The sequence below is a fragment of the Pezoporus flaviventris genome, unplaced genomic scaffold (assembly GCF_033815535.1).
Source record: "Pezoporus flaviventris isolate CSIRO_AGI_PZ_B2104156 unplaced genomic scaffold, CSIRO_AGI_Pfla_v1 ptg000001l, whole genome shotgun sequence".
Lineage (NCBI taxonomy): Eukaryota > Metazoa > Chordata > Aves > Psittaciformes > Psittacidae > Pezoporus > Pezoporus flaviventris.
In genome coordinates, this window is record NW_026892549.1 from 59,072,776 (window position 1) to 59,094,138 (window position 21,363).

At 43.0% G+C, this 21,363-nt stretch overlaps 1 protein-coding gene across 8 annotated transcripts in view; it reads left to right on the top strand.

Moving 5' to 3' along the window:
• The window catches only part of AGAP1 (ArfGAP with GTPase domain, ankyrin repeat and PH domain 1), a 327,230-nt gene that overhangs the window by 131,131 nt on the left and 174,736 nt on the right, over nt 1-21,363 (top strand). For all 8 annotated transcript variants that reach the window (XM_061459922.1, XM_061459932.1, XM_061459942.1 and 5 more), the window contains 2 exons: nt 9,665-9,792; nt 19,908-20,063. In XM_061459922.1, coding sequence (XP_061315906.1) covers nt 9,665-9,792; nt 19,908-20,063 — 284 coding nt within the window. The remainder of the gene's footprint in view (nt 1-9,664; nt 9,793-19,907; nt 20,064-21,363) is intronic.

Consider the following 21,363-nt stretch of genomic DNA (forward strand, 5'->3'; position numbering starts at 1 on the left):
TGATGTGTTTGTGCATCTTTTGGATGTTGCTGTAGTATTACTGTTGGGTTTGCTTTGCAAACTGTTTGTTCTTCCATGTAGGTCACACAAAGTTCCTTCCAACTCTAACCATTCTGTGATTTATTGATATACTTGCTTACCTAATCTGGGGAGACAGTGATTTGCATCACAGTTGGGAGTGACTGATACACAGTGTTAGTCATACCTGTGACATTGATTCAAGATATTTAATAGTGAGTCTTATTCCTAACGATTTTTGTGCCTGGTAAGACAGGAAAAGTTGCTGTTTCTGAAGAGCCAGAGCTGAAATACGTAGCTCAGTGAAAGCATCACAAAAAAACAAAGGTACGAAGAAGGTGTGTTTTGAAATTGATTTTAAGGAGAATTGTATGACGTCTTCTAGACACACTAACACTGAACTTAGCCTGTTGTAGCTGAACTCAATTATTAACTGTGGTGGACGTGAAAAGGTATTTTTCAATATAAAATGTGTGTTCGTACATGCATTTCCTAATTCCTTGTATTATGAAATAGCCAAATAGATCTTGGAAACAATCTGCATCTGAGGAGTTGTAAAATTGTTTTAGTAGGGTGAGATAATGGTGTGCTTTAGCAATAAGATGCAACTTTAATACTTTTGAGAATCCTTTGTAATCACACAATAAAACCACTGACTTCTTTGTAATGTGGGTTATGTTGGCAATTATTTTTATTCCATTAATGAGTATTACATGAGTAGCCTTGACTTTGTTCCACCCTGAAGGTAACTGTTTATTATAGTCAGAATTTAAATCCCTCAAATAAAAGGAGCAATCACACAATAGCTTCATATCCAGCAAATTAACAGCCCTACAAGGTAATGGAGACATAAATGAAGACAAATTTGTTTTAATGTAATAAGATAAAGGGAATTCAGGTAAGAATTGGCTCCTGTATTAAAATTTGTCTTCCTATTTTGGGAGCAACTTTGAAGCTTTCACTGGATTAATCTTAAATAAGCTTTTGTCTAAATTACAGCTTTATAGTAAAACATATACCACAAGGAAGACAACGAGTTAATCAGACAAGGCAGGTTTTTTCTATCATTGTATCGTAGTCATTCACAGCTAGCCAAGGATTTTGCTTCATGTTAACACACTTGCTTGTAACAACAACTATCAATATTAATACTTAAGAGATCAGTTTGTTTGCATGATTTTACCTGCATAGTGTAGGAAGCTGCTTGTCTTTCCATGGCGTGAAATCATGGTGGAGATGCCTTTGTTCTTAGGCAGCTATTTTAATAGCATGTTACCTTTTGACTTGCCAGCTGAATCATAGGATCCCAGCCTGGTTTGGGTTGAAAGAGACCTTAAAGCTCATCCTGTTCCAAGCCCCTTCCATGGGCAGGGACACCTTCAACTAGAGCAGGTTTGCTTTGGCATTGGCATTGTTTAATACCATGTCTCCTGTAGTTTGTCTTTCTTGAAGTACCTGTTTTCATTTGTTGAGTCTTTTGAGCCTGCAAAAGCAAGAAGTTTCACATAGCAGAAATAGAGTGATAGCACTTAAAATGTATTCAGTGGTTTACACATCTCTGTGCTTGCCAGGCTCTCGCTGAGGCAGAGGCATGTCCCGTGTGAAGTACCTTGCTTCACCAGAAGGCTGTGTTGAGATGCTTTCCTTGTGCTTGGAAAGTACGGGGAAACAATAGAGGAGTGAAAGCTCTCTGCTTTATATGACTACCCAGCACTTCAAAGTTAAGTGTGGTTTAGTCAAGCAGTAAAATCACAGGTATCATGCATGTATATAAAAAGACTGTTTTAAGAAGCAAAGCTTTGTAAACCAAGCACATTGTACTGTAAAACTTCCTAATGCTTTTGGTGCTTTGCACTATAGAAACTGTTATTGTTTTGGTCAGATAGTTTGAATCTTGCTCACTTCCTTTTCCTACTCTTGTTGGTCATGCTATAAAGTGAAATGGAAGTTAATAAGAGTGTCAGGTGGATTTGTGTTTGGTGCAGAATCATGACTCATCTCTACACGTGTGGCTTTACAGCGCACTGTTTGTACAATGAAGAATAGGTTGAGAAGTGTCTGGCTAAATGTTGTGCTCATACTACCTTACTGTTGGACTGCAGCATAAACCAGATCACTGGAAAGACCTGGGTTAAAAAGTTCTTCACCTGATTTTCCTGCTAGAAGTGGTATCTGATGCAACTCCAGCCTCTATTGTGTGCTGGTTTCATGCATCTGCTTGCCTCAGTTTTGCATAAGAGGTGCTTGCACACAAGAACACAGTGTTAGACTGACTGCTAATAATGTTACATGGAATGCCTTCATCATTGTTGGCAAGAACTAAAACAGGAAAGAGTTCTGAGGATGAGACTTAGGGTTTTTTTTACATATAATGGGGATGTCCCTTGGCAGAAATGTCCCCTTCAGCAGCACAGGAAAATCTATTGGCAAGACATGCAGGACACATGAAATACAAACTGGCTTCCCCCCAGCCCGAAAGGAGACAAGAAATACCCCCATCCAAGCCCAGATACTAGAGGTGTTCAGCACTCATTTCTGTGTTATAGCACATTATGCCAGGCTGCCCTTGAAACAGAGAAGTATAAAAGTTGCCTTAAAAATGGATTGAATTCAAAATAACAAGCACAATGGCCTTAATAATGGGTGCTTACATTAATGTTTCCCATTCAGAAGCCGTTGTGGTTAGTGCTTGCTCTTGCAGTTATTACTGCTTCGCCTCTAATATGTAATTGTGGAATAAATTGATTTTTATTGAACACTTACTTATTGTAAACATGGAATATGAAGCATTAATCTGCACATTGTTCAAACCAGCTTGCAGAGACCCTTTAGCCTGCTGCATGTGCAGGCACTGAGTGCAGGGGTGTGCCTGGATAATGTCAGGGGGTTGGAACTGCCTGATCTTTTAAGGTCCCTTCCAACCCAAACCAGTCTGGGATTCTAACAAAGATGGGGAGGAAGCAAGAGATGAGCACGTCAGCTCCAGATGGGACACAAGCAGCTTGGGGTCAAGCTGGATGGTGGTGTTCTTGGTTGTCCTCATGTTTGGTGTCTGAAAATAGAGGGTGACGATTGTGATGTTTCTGAAGCTATTTCCCTTCCTTGCAATTTAAAGCACAAAGACAGTTGTTTTTACCTTGTCCTTGTGTAAAACTCCCTTTTCACAATTGTTATCATTTAAGCAGAGAATCCAATTTTTCAAGAAAGCCTCATGATGAAATGTAACTATTCTCAGACTTAAAAGTACCACTGTGGCCTTTGACTTTACAGTGAGAGCACGCTCTTGTCAAAGATGCAGTACAGTGCATGTATTACTTAGCCTTCCTTATAAATCACCATCTTATCAAGCATCTGGTTTAGCACCAGTTGCAGTAAGGTTATTATTCTGTGCATTTGGTAGGCAGAGATCTTTTGAAGGCCTGTAAGTGCATGAGATCGGTAACCGTCATGAGTGTTACTCCAACACGCAAGTTTGCAAGAAGAGTTAAAGTTTGTCATAGGGTTTCAAAAAGCCAGCTTTCCTTTTCAGAAATCTGGCCCTTCAGCTTGGCAAGAACATTGGGGTTTAATGGCACTCATTCTTCACCTCTCACAGATCACTCATGTGAATTGAGCATTTGAATTTGAGACGTGATGTTGTTTGTCATTCAAAGTGATTTCTGTGTATGGGGGAGTATTGCATGAGATGAAAGTTAATCTTTGTGTAAACTTCCAGTTGTTTTGGAGGGTTTTGTGGGTTTGGGCTTTTTTTTCCCACTTTCCCCCAGCAGTTATAATAGGTATTCATGAGTGTTTATCCTTTCTGTTGTTTTTCAGTCAGCCATGAGCATTCTGACTTCAGCCGAAAGCTATTTTCTGCCTGTCAGTAAATGGAAGCAAACATACTGCATGATTCTTGCCTTCCCATGTCTTGCACAGAGTGGCAGGTTTTCACTGAGGCCAGTGTTTACTCACTGCGTTGGACACACAGTGAGATGAATGGTCCTTATACATGTTTTCATGAGAAACCAATTTTGGTTTAAACTGGTTGTAATTTAAGACAACTGTTTGTATCTCCTAAATACTCTTGTACCGGTGATAACTGAGAAGAGAAATATTGCCAGATGTTACAGGTATTTTATTCCTGGAGTCTTCCCTTTTATTATATCAAGTGTTCCTTGCTTAAAGAAACAGCCACATAAAGGGCGCAGTGGTAACTGCCTTTTGGGAAAGAGCAGTGATCAGACTGTTGATACCTCTGGACATTTTCCAGGACCCATGTTAAAACTGAGGAGAGATCAGGTCTGGGCTAAAGGAGGTTTCCCTAAATGCATCTATTGTGCGATGCAGAGATACTTTTGTGCATTCAGTTTCAAGAAGTGCGTTGCTAGATGAGACAGCCTTACCTTGTGTCTTGAACTTCTTGTAAGGAGCCTTTTCCCCTCGGTTCTCTGCCTTTCTTGTCCTTATACTTGAATGAAGCTGTGCTAATGAGATTTGAGAGACCCGGCTGCCCCCGCCAAAGCAGCCTCACACGGCACAAGGAGTTGACATGTGAACAGCCCTTTGAACCAAGGAAAGACAACTCTGTCAGAGCAGTTACTCTGGCAACAAGATTTCTAATGGTGATTAGCTCCGAAACAGAGCACAAAGAGGAATCACTTCATTATGGAGGCGCAGCTCTGGGTTTCGGGGAGAGGAGGTGACCCGCTGTTCCTCACAGGAGTGAATTCAGGCTTCTCCTTGTCAGCCCCACACAGCTGATCACGGGACAGGAGAGCTGTGTTAGGCAAAACTTAGCATCCAGGTATTTTTTCCCCACATGCCAATGGCGTGGTGATGGTGGTGGTTTGCATGCGGATCTGCTGAGCCGGGGTGTGGGAACATGGCTTTACAGCTCAGAGACTGTGAGCCCGGGTAGGTCCTTCCAATAGGCAAGCCGGAGAGAAGTTAGCAGGAGCCGCTTAGAAATAAGCGGTTTGACTAACAAAAAGTAGTATTGGAGATGAAAGTGGCAGGGGGTGGGAAGGTTAATTCTGTTTTGGTGAGCTAGGTCAGGCATGGAAGAAGAGGCATTCAAGTCAAGAGCTTTCTCTCCAAACTTGGACCTTTTATTCATCTTGCACACCAAGAATTTCACATGGGATTAACAAGGCCTTAAAGCAAAGCGTAACTTGTAGTCATCCTGCCTTGTGAAATCAAGTTGAAATGGACAAGAAACAAGCATCAGTCTTCCCCAAAGACCAAATATTTGCTAAATATCGGCTCTAAATATCCTTGGTATATCCCTGTTTATTTGCAGAAGAGTTCTTGACTTTGCAAATGAACTTTGATTGGCTTTTTGTACTGCAGATAGATGGCTTAATATAAAAATCTTAGTATCTGATAGCTTAAATGCGTATATAAAAGTAGAGAGAATGCCATTGATCTTGAAAAACAGTTGAAATGCTTGTCACTGTCTTGATTATTTTTGCTCTCTGCCACTGACTAAGTCAGTATTCATCTGTTTTAGAAACCTATCTTAGCAAGTATGCTTGCATGAAACTCAGAAGCACTGAATCATCTTAGGGATGAGATGGAACCTGAAAGCTTTGGGCAGAAATATTTCTGCTTTCCTGCATTCTCTGCTCCCTTTGTAGCCTATCGTTTGGTTTAATTGTGGAGCTTCCTCTGGCCTCACATTTCAATTACAGACACTTCAGTATTAATCTGACAGTTTTGACTCTTGAGTAGCCTTTAGTTGGTTAATGAAGTACAATAGTTGGCTTTCATTAACAGCAGGAAGATGTTTAGGTACTGCCACAACTTGCGTCAGGCGCTCCTGAAGAGCACTATTTATTGCTGTATGTTTTTCAGCAGTGGTGGTACTGGCCAGAAGTCGTGCTTTTGCATATATTTGTATGTACACAACAAAGCTGCTCATAAATGCAGTGTGAACTTGGAGAGAATTGTAGCTCTGGAAATAAAATGTGTTGGTTTAAGGGTTTTTCCTACCACTGCTAAGCAGCTGATGAGTGATCACTTTGAGTCTATTACAAAGAAGTAATAATAGAGATGGGTTTGGGCTGAACAACAAATTCAGCCTGTCTGTTCTCTGCATCTGGTGTTCATTCTTACAATTATGGTGTGTTTCTCTCTTGCTATACAAGCATTTACCTGTGGGGGTTTTCTTCCCAAACTTCCCATGTCTGAAGGTGCCAGCAGGTCTGGGGGGTTTTCATTTTGAGTTTGGGGTATTTCAGGATGTTCTTTGTGGAACAGAAGATGCGGAAATGGATTGTGGTTGCTCCAACACTGGCAGTGTTCAAGGCCAGGTTGAACACAGGAGCTTGGAGCAGCCTGCTCTAGTGGAAGGTGTCCCTGCCTGTGGCAGGGGCTGGAACTGGATGAGCTTTAAGGTCCCTTCCAATACAAATCAGTCTGGGATACCCCACACCATAGGGCATCATGCTCAGCATGTAAAGCTGGGGGAAGGAGAAAAGGGGGACATGTGAAGTGATGGTGTTTGTCTTCCGAAGTCTGTTATGCATGATGGAGCCCTGCTGTCTTGGCTGAACACCTTCCTGGCCATAGGAAGTTCTAAAGGAATACCTTGTTTGCTTTGCTTGTGTCTTCAGCTTTTGCTTTCACCATTAAACTGTCTTAATCTCAACCAGGAATTTTCTTTTACTCTTCCGATTCTCTCCTCATCCCCACCTGGGGGAGGAAGCAAGTGGCTGGGTGGTGCTTAGTTTCTGGCAGGGGTTAAACCACGACAGTGCTGACCCCCCTTTTACTGGCTTCTGATGGGCAAGATTTAGGTTTCATCTCCTCTCGAAGTAGCTTTAGAAGGAGCACAGGAGGTCTTTTGACAGGCCAGTGGTTGCCCCACAGATGATCAGTCACATCTTTCATATGTCGCAGACTTTGAAGGGTCAGGGTCCTCCTTTAGATACTTGTGAAGTTTGTACCTCCATCATATCCAAGGGCAAGTAGCTCTGAGCACTTGAATATTGAATGTGGTCTAATTATGGAGTGACAGCTACAGGACCTCAGTGAAAGAAGCAAAAACTGTTTGGTGGCTCAAAGCAGAGTAGGTTCCTTAATGAAGAGAGGGGAGACATGGAAGGAACTGTGCTCAGGGGGAATGTTAGGCTTGTTGCTGAAACGGAGGGGGAATTGGGAAGGTTTGGCAGCTCAGAAGGGGGTTGCCATTAAGGGGACACTTTTTTTCTAACAGACACATTTTTCGAACAGAGGGAATGGGCTGTTCTAGAGCTCACAGCACAACTCTAAGTAGGGAACATTAGAGCTTAGGCTGCTATTTGACCTGTTTTACAGTGCACAGGGTAAGTTACCCTTTGTGCTGCTCTGTGTAAGGTTTCATTCCCAGCCGCTTTGTGAGTAAGAGTAATCCACACATCAGTAATTCCTAGTTCTGGAGTCATTCACAGTTCTAGCGTAACAACTTGTACTCTTCTTTTTGCATTTGAAAACGTATTTATCCTCTTCGTGTATGCTTTTGTAGTACTCGGCTAGCGTTCCCTTCGTGTGTTTGAGTAGGTGAGTTCGGCCTGGCTTAGGTTGTATTTTCCTTGTGCTTTCCTCATTCGGCAAGACTGCATTATATATGTTAATGTGCGGCTCCAAACACACCTGTATTCAGATGGAAGCAAAGAGGTAAATATTTCCCTTGACTAACTACCTCTCCCATGAGAGAGTGGATGCTTTTGCTGGGAAGGTGGTTTTCATTCACATGTGGGTTTTAATTCAGTTTTGGTCTTAATTTAGGTCTTTACCATGTACGATGAAGACAGATCCATGTGCATATGCTGAAAGCTGACCTTCGGTTTGCTCTTTGCATCCACTAATGTGTTTTAAAATAGTTGAATACATGGTTTCCAGGCTCCAGATCGATAAACCAATGGGTCTGAAATGACAGAGTGCCACGATATTCCTCTGTAATTTAAACATGATTAGCTGATGAAGGTTATGATCAATATGCCAGGGGAAGATAAATTAATTGATATCATCCTTTCAGGATGATAAGAGGCCTATTGGAGGTGGGATGTAACTAATGAAGCTGCTTCTTCATATATAGGAGCCATTTTTTACATGATGTGTTCTCACTAAATCATGGCTGTGGCATCATTCATTTACATGAAAAACATAACCCACAGACCAGTTTATTATTAGCATTGCATTCATTTGAGAAGAAATTGTGCGCTTCTGCTGCTGCCCAAGATCTCTGCCTGTGTTACAGTGTATTGGGGAAAATAATGGTGGCGCTTGCATAAATATCTTCCTGTATTTTCTGAACCAGACAGATTGAATGCTGTTAGTTTCATTGCAAGCAGCTTCTGCGTGGCTTTTTAAGTAGATGCCAATAACTGGTGCTGTTCTGCCTCCCTGGCTGGCTTTGGTGGAGGCGGTGCAAGTGACTGCAGACTCCTTTGCACCAGTTGCGTAAAGTGCTTCACTTCATGGAGATGACTGCATGCAGTGAAGCTGAATTTAGTTTCTTTCCATAAGGAAATGGGATGGGATGGGGTGGGGTGGGTGGCACCACTAATCAAGGTATTCTGTGCCAGGAAACCTTCATCAGTTTTATTATTCCAGTTAGTGTTTGTTTCCTAAAATCATATATCCTAGAATGGTTTCGGTTGGAATGGACCTTAAATGCTTTAAGTTTGTGGTTTCCAAAACTGATCATCCTGATGCAGTATCCAGTAAGGAAGGGAAGTTCACCTTATTTTCCTCAGCAGCAGCAGAGAATACTCTCCTTGTAAACTAAACCAGCTTGGACTAGGAGTGAAGCTTTCCTAATGGACATCTTTCCTCCTGTGATGCAGGACACCTTTCAGGACTGTACTAGTAAATGGCAGCGAGACACACTTGAGCCTGGTTGTTGTTCATCTTTATGTTCTATCTGCAAGGAGGATATCCCAAAGAAGAATGAAAAATGCTTGCATATAAGCTTTGTTAGTGTGGTGTTAAAGCGTGTATTGAGCTTGTTACAGCATTCCTGGCATTGCTTTTTATAACTCCTGCCGCTTCCCCTTCTGCTGGGATGTTACTGGTTCTCTGGTGCTCACCTGGTGGAGTAAGAGCTGTGGAACAATTTCATCCATGTGAAGAATGGAGCTGGAGTCTCACATGGAACATATTGTGGAAGATCGGCATCTGCCATCTTAATTGGATGTTTCATAGGATCCCTGACTGGTTTGGGTTGGAAGGGACCTTAAAGCTCATCCAGTTCCAACTCCCTGCCACAGGCAGGGACACCTTCCACTAGAGCAGGGTGCTCCAAGCCCCTGTGTCCAACCTGGCCTTGAACACTGCCAGGGATGGGGCAGCCACAGCTTCTCTGGGCACCCTGTGCCAGCGCCTCAGCACCCTCACAGGGAAGAGCTTCTGCCTAAGAGCTCATCTCAGTCTCCCCTGTTCTGGCAGGTTAAAGCCGTTCCCCTTGTTCTGTCCCTACAGGTCCTTGTCCAAAGCCCCTCTCCAGGTTTCTTGTCACCCTATTAGGCCCTGAAGGTGCTCTAAGTTCTCCCAGATGCCTTGGAGTAGGCTTTGGCAATGGAAAACCTTCTTTTGTGTATTGTTTGTTCTGTGTTCTTATGCCACACTGTATTTTCCAGTGTATACTATAGCTTACCTTCTTGTATGCTCTGTTTTTCTTCAGTTGCTCAGAAGATCGTTGCAACAAGGAAGAAACAGCAGCTCTCAATTGGACCCTGCAAATCTCTGCCAAACTCTCCAAGCCACTCATCTGTGTGTTCTGCCCAGGTTTCTGCTGTACATATCAGCCAGGTACAGACTATAATGAATGCTTGCTTGACAAAGTAACAGAGATTGCTTTTCATCTCCTGTATTAATGTCAGGGCACTTTCTGCTGCTTGATAAGAAGCTGGCATTTTTTGGAAGGGGTAGCAGTGATCTGTAGTCTGAAGCAATATTGGGTTTTGTTTAATTGGCTTAACTTTGTTTCAGGAACTGCTACAGTAAAATAGTTTGGCTTTAAAGCCATCTTTGATCATATGCACTGATTTATGCCCAGCAGCCTGCTGCTCTGAGTAGACCAATTGTTACTATAGCAGGATTTGCTGTGCTGGGTTTTACAATTACCTCGCTATGGTTTTGGTTCTTTTTCTCATTCAGTTGTGTGCTAAGTGCTAATAGCTGGGTATCTCAGTGGTTAGCATGCTAGAGCTGCGCATTTGTGAGCGCTGTGCGCAGTTGTAATTGCCTGTCTCTTGTCATGTCATGCTTAATTGAAATGATTCCCCTTGAATGACAGCAATATATATCTTGTAGGTACTATGTGTGAAAACAAAATGCTACTGTAATGTATGGCAGGAAAGTCTGATGGCCTTGATGGTATTTTTGGAGACATAAGGTTAATATGGCACTTTTCTAACTCGCAGAGTTGTTACCCACATGCATTAATGCACCCTCTGTATTTCCCTTGAGGTACCCTTCCTCACTGTCTTTATTTCCCAGTGTCAAGTGCTAATCTCTGTGTGCGCTCACAGTTAGGATGTATATAAGCTCTGTCATTCAGCTCCAAGACCTTTGCAGCCAGGCAGATTGTGTTCCTGCTGTGCTCTCTCATTCAGCAGATGATTGTGTAGGGCCGTCACTGAGAGCCTTACAGGCTGTGGCCTGGATTCCTCATTGCCACTAGAGCGGTCTAAAGTGTGTGATGCCCACCAGCTCTCCTGGCATGTTTGTCAGTCTGAACCCAAGAGTCCGCCAATGTCTTCTAAGGTTATGTTGCAGCCTCAAGCCACCCGTGTGAGGTTTGGTTTTATCTGTGGACCTTTCTCCCACACTGAGAATGTATAATGAAGAAGTGTTCTACCTGGGGGAAGAAGTTTTCTTATCTCCCCACCTCCCCCCCAGTCTATTTTGACATCTTATTCTATTCTGAAAGCACTCTGTTCAGATTTATACCACAAGATGAAGGTGGTTTTCCTGTGGTTATAGTGACTGGTGTCCTTTTGTGCTCTGGTGGAAACTCCCACCCCTGGGTTAACTCTAAAGATGCAGATGCCAGTTTGGTCTTAGTTCTTTGCTGTGAGATGTTCTGCCTTGAGCTGAGCATGGATACCTCAGACTGACTCTCCCTTCTGCTGATCACACCACAAGGAAATGCTGAAGTTCAGCTCCCCTGTTTCTGAGGTGCATGACTCTTCTGAAGAACCCCATCACCTTCTGGGGAAGCACAAGTTCCTCACATGGAAGATGTTCTCCCCTTTCTTGTCATATCTGACACTGACCAAGTTTCCTCAGCCACTGTATCTGAGCAGTTCATTGCCACAGGCACTTGGAACTAACCATCTGTGTGGAATGTTTTCTTCCAAGCAGCTTCCTCCAGTCAGCTGTGTGTGTTCACACTTTCAGACTGAGAGGAATTACGCTGCGGGTAGGGGCTGAGACCCATCCTCTTCAGTAGTGAAAGAGAAAACTGTGCTGTCACAGAAATGTGGAGAGCAAATGGCACTATTTCCAGTATGGACCTTACTCTTGGATCCAAGGGCGACCTGGTTTACTCAGCCAGCAGGCCGAGACCACAGATAAAACAAGCAGGATGACAATAGTTTTTCAAGTCTTTAGTCTAAAGAGGATAGATGATTCTTTGTACAATCCAGTCTTAGCCAGCTGCTAAGCTGCTATGTTCTGCCTTGTCTTAAAGCAGTTATGGTCACCCTTCTTGTTAATGAAGCTTGTTTGCTGCAGAACATCAAATATCTAGGTTCTTACCAGTCTCCTACCCAAGGTTAGTTTGGAAGCCAAATTCTAGATAAGCAGTTTGTAAAGCAGACTTCTTGCCAGTGATAAGAACTGTCTGGGAGAATCAAGACAAGGCAGCTTTTGTGGTAAGGATCCCTACAATCTGTTTCAATAAAAATGAAATTGTGTTCTTTACTGCCTTTACCACTTCGCGTAATTCTCTAATGGGACAATTGCAATCCCAGTCAGAGATTGTCTGTCTTCTGAGACTGATGTCATGCCTAAAAGTACAGGCCATAAATCTTTTTCATGTCTTACCGCCTTTGTGCTGCACTTAAAGGCAGTATGACCTTATTTAAGGAAAGGAAGCTGAATCCTTATGCTAGACTTAAAAGCACTTTGCAACTGCAATTCCAAGTTTCAGGTGATCTGGGGGAAGGTTTGCCGTCTCTGATCTTGGCTGGAAGACTGGCTGCTGTCTTGCCCTTTAGAGCATCTCTTTTGACGTAATGATGTTTCACTGAAGATTTCCTTCGTGAATCAAAAATGTTACCATTCCTGTGCCCTGCCACTTGCATTCGCCACAGGAGCGAAGGCCTTTGGAAGTAGTGATTACACAGATCACTTCACATAAAGAAACATATTGTTCCTTCTCTTGTTGGATCATCCTGATGATCTAACTCCTGCAAACTCTCCAGATGGGCCCTGCAGTCAAGAGTTTAGGTTTTAGAGACAAAAAAGAGAAACAGAAAAGAGATGTCACCTTCCCCACACTGCCCTTTGCATACCCTGGGGGACATTCTAAGGCTTAATACCAAGAAGGGCTTTTCTACCCAATAGTTTCCAGTTTTCAAATGGTGAAAGAATTGTTTGTGTGTTTGGATGCATATCTGTGCTCATGTCCTATCGTCCAAGGTGGTGAATACCCAAGTACTATCCCCTTGCAAAAGATGCTCTCAGACACATCAACGCTCATGTATTCTGTTTCCAGAGACCTCTTTCACAGAATGAGATGCTTCCTCTTCCAATGACAAAATCCACTTGTGTTTGCAGCAGGTGCTGCTTCCGCTTTCCTTCTCTTGGCTTTATAATGCCTGTATGTCGGTCAGGGTGAGGGTTTGACTTAGAACCCTTTCATAGCCAGAGCCAATAGCCCTTGGTGCAAGTATGTCATATACATATATTGGCTTTTAGGGCAGCACAGAATGCATGCAAAGAATTTTACTCTCAAATCCAAGGTTATTATTTATGATTCATGATGGACAGAACTATTGTATACTGTGCCAACAAGAAGGATGGTGCAATATTGCTTATATTCTGGTAGGAAATAATTCATCTGGCTGATGCATTAGGAAGTACTTGAGTTAACAGCTCACGTTCTCATTTTAATGAACCCTTCAAGAGATAGACTGAGCTGTTTTGAGAGGGAGCAGTGTTTTTAAGTCTATTAAAAGCCTCTTATCGGACACAGGGCATTTTGGGTCTATTTTGGGCCTTCTGCTTTGAAGATCCACAAGAAATAATGAACACCAGGGCAGTATAGACCAGCCTCCTCTGTATCTAGTGTCCTCCGTATCTCTATCCCACCTTTGATTGCCCCTACTGCCACCCCCTTGCTGATCTTCCTAGGCATGATGATACGCTTGTAGACCACACAAAACCTTATTTCAAAATAGCATGTGAGTTACCTTTACATCACAAAACCACATAGGAATTCCTTTTCCCTAAACTCATTCCTGTAATGGAGTTGCTTGTCTTTTCCACCTGACATAGCAGGAAGGCATTATTAAGTTATAAGAATAGTGCAAATATCCAGCAGTTCCAAAATGCTCTTTCTTCTGCCCAGACCCAGAAAGTGGAGATCGCGTTGTTCCAGAGCCGTAAAGCAGCTCAGGTGGGTGCTGTTGTTGGTCCTAGGTACATTCCACCTGTGCTCAATGTGAATCAGCAGTCTGTGTGAAGTAACCCTGTCCTGGGTAACCTGTTGAGTAGTTACCTGGAGCTGTGCCTATTTACACTGCAGTAAAACATCTGCAAACCCCATGGCATGACACCTATAGTTGATGTTTGTGTGAAGGACTTCAGCCTCTCCTCAGACGAACTGATGATAGAGCAGCTCCCATACAAAGACAGGCTGAGAACATTGGGGCTGTTCAGCCTGGAGAAGAGAAGCTGCGTGGAGACCTCAGAGCAGCTTCCAGTGTCTGAAGGGGGCTGCAAAGATCCTGGAGAGGGGCTCTTCATCAGGGACTGCAGAGATAGGACAAGGGGTGATGGGTTCAAACTGAAACAGGGGAAGTTCAGGTTGGAGATAAGGCAGAAGCTCTTCCCTGTGAGGGCGCTGAGGCGCTGGCACAGGGTGCCCAGAGAAGCTGTGGCTGCCCCATCCCTGGCAGTGTTCAAGGCCAGGTTGGACACAGGGGCTTGGAGCAAGTGGAAGGTGTTCCTGCCTGCGGCAGGGGTTGGAACTGAATGAGCTTTAAGGTCCCTTCCAACACAAACCAGGCTGGGATTGTATTCTCTGATGTGGAGATTCCAGCTGTGAGTCCTTATCCGTGTGAACTTACTGGTGGACTATGGTTTTGAAGGTGAAAATGAAATGATTGTCTACCACTGACTTTAATTCCTTGAAAGCTGTAGTCTGTGTGTATTTTCATGCTTCGTGCCTTTCCTGGAACTCAGCTCTTTGTTCTGCTGTAAGAAGGGATTGAAATGGCACCATATTTCCATGTCTGCCTATACCACGCGTATTTCTTTCTGCAAAGAAATACATTTGCTGGTCCTCAGTGTCACTCTCTTGGGAGATCTGCATTATACCTGAGAAAGGTACAGAGCTTAATGTATAGTTCACTAACCAGTGCTAGCACACCAGCTTGCTCCCTTCTCCCTGCTGCAGGTATGTGAAGATGCATTATTTATGCCAGCACCATGCCTCCATAAAGTTTTTACTACACCATGATTGTCTAAATATGTAAATTAAACTATTAAAAGCAAAGTGCAGTCAGCTTAATCATCCATTATTTTACTGTATGTGAGACCTGCTTATGGGTAAGCACTAAATGGTGGGGTACAATTATCTTATTTATAGTGGGGGTCATTTGGGATGGAATATTCTGCTGTGATATTTTGGGCACTTGAATAAAGAAGGGACGATATTGCTTAAGCAGCTTTTCCTTCTTTTTCATGTAATTGCAAAATACAGACTAAAGGAGAAGTGAAAATATTTGCATTATTGTTTAATAGTGCAAACAATTACACCATTGCAACATACACCACAAACATCTTGTATTTATAGGTCTGTTTCTCTAACATTTATTTAAAGTAAGCATATATATATATACATATTCCCCTTCATTCATGTGCAATACACAAGTGTATCTCGATGTGCATTCTCTAGAACTCCAATTGTAACACTCAGTGCATCTGTTGGTGTACTTCTTCCTCCTTTCTTCATCTTCACAGGACCACAGTAAGGTGCCTGTGTTAGTTTTGTTAGCCCATTGATTCCTTGTTCTTTCTAAGGCCTCTTAAACTTCACACTCAGACTTGATCTTCTCTTGGGTTTTCCAGTTTATAACTCAGCTGTGCCACTGTGTTATTGCAGCCTGTTGTCACATCATTGGCTAATTATATGTTCTTAGTGATTTCATTGAGGTGACTTGCATGTGCCAGCTTGGTTTATCTTCAGAAGTTGTCTTCACATTCTCTTGGTGCTTTTTGGTCTGTCTGCTTTCCTCTACCTTGTTGTTAGAATCGCAGAATCCCAGCCTGGTTTGGGTTGGAAGGGACCTTAAAGCTCATCTAGTTCCAACCGCTGCCATGGGGTTTAATGCTTTAATGCTTTCATTGGCAGTGATTGCCTTTGGGGTAGCTGCATTGAATGGACCTGCTTGGTCAAGTTATGCCAGGTTGATAGCTTCATCTGAGTTGTTCTTGTCTAGTAACAGCACAGTCTGCTAAATTTGTTCGTGCTGCCATGACCTTGAGGGTTTTTAGCATCAATCTATGCAGCAGCAAAGCTAGAAGCCTGTGTAGATACCCAAGGTATATACTTTTCTGTAACTGGAGTATTGGCCATGCACACAAGGTGTGTTCTAGTAATAACATCTCCCTGAAATGAAAGGCCTATGGGTGTGCTGAAGTACACTGAGCACCATCAGGCTCGCTGTCTTCTAGAAGGAAGGAAGGACAAGGTTGTACTGTGTATGTTCACAAGCCAAACAAGCTTGAGAATAGGCATGGTGCCTTAATGAGGATGGGACAGTCTGACACTCCAGAAAGCCGAACAGGAACATATCTGTGTAAATGGTTGTACTGAGGCTAATAGTTTCCTTCCCTAGAGTCATTAGATAGACCTCTGTCCTTAGTGCCATGGCTTTGGTTAAGAAGTGGCTCAGAAATGGCCCTTTATGCTGACATCTCAGCTATGGCCAAATCCTGAGAACAGCTCGATGGAAAGGTTTGTTTGAGAAGGTAACATTAAGCTGTGTCATGTCCCAGTGGGTATTCAAGTGCTTATTTCATTGCTTTCATTGCCACAAATTTGACCATGTCTACAGCCAACAACTGGTTTTATGTTAGATTTGTGTCGGGTTACAAGTGCTGTAAGGAAGAGTGTTCTTCACGTGCACTGACTTGATATTTATGAACTGAGACAAACATTAATTTCTGTGACTTCCAGTTATTGCCACGTGTCCTAAATCCTGTCCTTCATTCCAGTGAGCTTCTCATTAAGCGCTTGCATACTAACGGCAGGAACCTGATCTCTACAATCTTAATGTGGCAAGGTCCTGAGATTTGGTGCCAGCAACCAACCTGACACAGACACCTTGCCACCTTTTGTTTCCTTCAGCACAGTGCATTAAACTCAGATGTTACCAAGAATATCTTGTCTGGTTGCATTTGATATTGCTATATCTTGGAAGTCATGTTTGACCTCTTTCTTGTCAAACCCATTCTCTCCATGGAGGTGTTTCAGAGCAGCCATATGGGGTTTATACATTTGCTAATTTGTGGCACCCTCAGTAGGAGTTGGAGCTTGTTGGGTGTTGGAAGCCATGCTTTTATTCTGTGGAAACCTTGAAGTTTTCCACTTGTAACTCTTTTCTTGAAATAGATCATATTTATTGTCCAGCCAGTGATTTGATACAGCCTATTTTGAAACCAAAAAAGGTGGAAATCCAATGGAGTTAGTATGTGTGAAGAGAAATAACTGCCCCTATTTGGCTTTGGGGACTAGAATGCCCAACCTGTATATGTTTCCCTTTAGGAGTTACTCATTCCTGGAAAATAAATCACTTACAAATCTGGGAGCAAGTGTCTCACATCAGAAAGTCTAAAATGATGCTCTGAGATGATGAAAGATTAAAAAGGGTAAATTTTTAGGGAATCCTGTGTGTGCTCTGTCTGGGCAATAGGCAGTTAGGCTAGAAATGTGTTCATTTTAGTTCGAAAAATAAGGCTTTTGGTGCATTATCAACTGGGTCAATATCTTGAAACAGAGATGCAACCCTTATTTTTCAACAGCTTGTGGTTCACATCCTGTTGTCAATGTCCATCTGAATGTTCTTGTCTTGTTCCTCTCCTTTCTGTAGAACAGGCTTCTTCTAAGTGTTTTGGGGCATAACCCTGTTCTGATCTTTCTTTTCTCCACCACCTTCATCACTTATTGTCACCTTCTCCTTGGATGAGCCTTGCAGCTGCATAGTTTAATGTTCAGTGTGCTCTGTGCTGTTTCCCATTAATGGGTGCTTCCTTCCTTTCTCCCTCATTTTCCCCACCCTGGTTTGGTTCAGTCATGGCAGAGTGGCCACTAAGTTCTCCCCATTCTAGTCTGAAAGCCATTCCTTGACACCAGCATCTCTGGTCTCCTTTCCTAATGCTGTTTTACAGTAGTTGACTTTCCAGATGTTCTCTTCCTATCCCTTCTTTTGTGAGCCACGTTATTAAGGCTTCCACACCACCCTCCTCACCTCTGATATGGCAAGTGGTTTGGCTGTTTGAACTTCAGCAAGCATCTGGCAATCACTTTGAGGCTCTCAGGTACGTGTTTTGTCATAACCTTTTCATTCAAGAGTCTTCCCTGTGTTGGTTTGGAGAGGGAATCACTGACTTCCACAGGCTCGGTGTGTCTTTGTGCAGGCCATTGTCTGTTAGGACACTAGAAGTGAACTTTTGCCATCAAAAAGCTCATTTACTGTATTGTCAGCCCTATTTTGTGACATGGAAGTGAGCTGAGGAACGCGTTGTCGTTTACAGAGAAACAGTGACTTCCAGAAGTGATGTTCCTGTATTTCCATCTGTAGTGGTTGGCCTTTCTCTCATACCTCTTCCTTTTATCCTTTGCTTCTTGAATTTAGAAGTTAATAAAAAGGCAGTTTGGCAAAGCTGGAAGAATCAGAAGAAGACTTGAAATCATTAGAAGAGACTTCAACTGGACAAAGGCTTGTCTCTTGCTTGGTTCTCCTTCAGAGGTTTCATCTTGACTGCTTGCAACTTGAGATTCTTGTCCATACAATTGCTTGTATGGCAGCTTTGTGCATGTATAGGACCAGTCAGTGGTGTAGGAGCAATGATGGAGAGTAGACATTGGAGTGCTTTTCCTTTTGATCAGCTTTACTTGAGGAATTCCTACCCACAGCAATTAAGATGAGACCAAATAACAGGCTAAGTGTCATGGGAGAATCCTCCTCAGGCATCCTGGGAGTACCCTCTTACCTTCTTTTAGGAAAGTTGGCTGCTCTAAAAAGGTTCTTTCACCCTTTTGTGTGTGTCGCAGACCTTTATGCTGCTCCCCCATAAGTTATGTGGGGGTTGTTGTCCAGACCCTTTACCCACTGCTGCTCTTCTGGTGAGCTTTTCACCGACAGCGTGCAGAATTTTCCTCCTTTGCCCTGCACCAGTCCCCCATCAGCATGTGCATTATAGCTGAGAATCATAGAACTACGGGCTGGTTTGGGTTAGAAGGGATCTTAAAGCTCATCCAGTTCCAACCCCTGCCACAGGCAGGGACACCTTCCACTAGAGCAGGTTGCTCCAAGCCCCTGTGTCCAGCCTGGCCTTGAACACTGCCAGGGATGGGGCAGCCACAGCTTCCCTGGGCACCCTGTGCCAGCAGTGCCTCAGCACCCTCACAGGGAAGAGCTTCTGCCTAAGAGCTCATCTCTATCTCCCCTGTTCTGGCAGGTTAAAGCCATTCATTTGTCGTCATCCCCATGCATCCCTTGAACCTTCCTTCTTCCTTATATCCAACCTGAACTTCTGTTTCAGGTTGAACCCATCACCCCTTGATCTGTCACTACCTCTGTATCCGCAAAAGATATGGATACTTGTATCCATAGGGAAAAAAAACCCAAACCTGTTGTTTTGTCTTTCCAGACTACTTCCACGTTCTTTTAATTATGTTTTTAGTACTTACTTATGTTAAGTGTAGTAATAAATACAACAAAAAAGTGACTCTGTTGTTCTTCACCTTTTGGTTCTTTCCATTCTGTCCAGTCTCCTCACCTTCCTGATATTAGTGACTTGCTACCTCAGTTCATTAATTGCTTTATGGACTAAGTGTTTTATTTCTTTCAAGACTATGATGTAACTTGACAGTTTTGGCTACTTGGAATAAATTGGAATGTCTTCCTTTAAAGTTGTGGATCCCTGTACCAATGACTTAAGCATCTCGGAACTATCAAAACTCTCTGACGGTTGTTCAGAACAGTCTCTCCCTGTAGTAGCCATTTTACAACATTGAATTACTTTCAGTGAACTGATGTCTCCAGATTAGGATCAAGTCCAGCTATGCAGTTCTATGGCACTAAATACTTTTTTTCTTAGGTTTGGGGCAGAATTTGGGATTTTAAAGTAGAAAACAGAATTTACAGACTTTCCCCAATGTTTTGCTTACTCATAGACTAATACACCAAATGAAAGGGTTTCTATCCAGCTAGGTTATATTGTGTAGAATGAAACTGTACATTCCACAGCAACAGAACTAGCTCTGTTTTCAAAACCTAATGGCAAGGAAAATATTGAAAGGGCTTAGAATAGACATGTGTGGAAGGTGGCAGTAGGGCATTCCCACTGTGCTCCTGAGCGTAGGCTGCTGTTCTTGTGTATCAGGACTAAGTAAGAGACAGCTGGGGATTGTAATTTCTTGAAAGCAGTGTATCACTGTTTAAAACTGACTTTAATCCTTGCAGACCAGTAATGGAGGAGGGAGTTTAAGTGATTATTCCTCCTCTGTCCCATCAACTCCAAGCACCAGCCAGAAGGAGCTACGGATTGATGTTCCTCCCACTGCCAACACACCAACTCCTGTCCGTAAACAGTCCAAGCGCCGGTCCAACCTCTTTACGGTGAGTGAGCCAAGGAAGAGACTCTTGCTGTATTATCCATAGTGCCCTGTGCTGGTGGCCTGTACTTCAGCCCTATGGAGTTGAGGTGGTCTAATCCAGACGGGAATGTTGGGATGGATTTGTAGGCTCAAAAGCATCTTAGAATTACCACGGGCTGGTTCTCTTTGAGGACTTGAACAGAAGCTAAATGAAGTTATCCTGTTGGGAACTGCAGTAAAACAAGTGAATCCACAGTTGAGTTCTGAAGTCTTTGTCCAACTTGAATTCTCAGACCTGTCTAGATTGCCTGGATTGGCAGTAATCAAAGACCTCTGCTCCCCAGTCCTGCCCTTAGACTGCATAATACTGCTGAGTCAGGTCTCCTGTGTTTGCAGAGAAGTCTCCAGGTTTACCATGGGAATACAGTGCTGTCTCACTAGATAACTACCCCGTGCTATTTTTAGTACTCTACAGTGTCAACTCACTTTTATCTTCCAGGGTTAAGAGAGGTGATGGAGATTTTTTTCTTCTCAAACCGTCTGGGTTTTGCTTCATTGAGAGGCAGAAAAATGTACTAAATAAGAAGCTTGACTGGTCCATTATGATAGGCCTTCATTATGCGTAAAGAGTTTGGGAGATGATAATGAAGCCTTGAGTGATGATTTCCTCAGTTTAGAGTCTTGCTGAATGCCGTGGGGTTGTAATTGGGGTCTTGTATGCAGGTTTTTGACACTTCATATGTTTTATAGCAAACACAGAATCCCTGTGGGCTCATGTGAAGTCCTGTGGTGATTGTAGCTACGTGTTGGTTGCATTCAGAAAGTCACGGCCTCCCTGTCATAAAGAATTTATGGGTTTGCATTCCAAAGGGAATGTCATGTTTGCTTCCTAAAGCTGGCTTGCTCCTTGGTTGTATCCAGGGAACCACAGACAAAACCAGGAAAACCATTTCCTTGTGTTCTAAACAAAATCTGACCTCTCGGCCTTCAGCAGGGAGAAAGTTTTGTCCTCGTTTTGGAGTGCTGAGTGACACAGCACGGGTCCCAGTGATCCCATTTAATGTGTCCATCCCCACAGTGGTATTCTGATTTCAAAGAAGATCTTTTAAACTCCTACAGAAGAATGCAAACCACATGTTTGTCTCTAGGTGCAAATGTCTAGATATCAATAAGAGGCAAAAATGAGCAACGTGTGGAAAAGTATCCAGTTTTGATGCTAGTATTTTATAGCAGTCGTATGGATTTCTTGCTGGTGGTGAGAATACTCACTGCTGACAGGGCATACTCAGGAGTTACCAACCCCACTAGATGTCAGTGTCAGC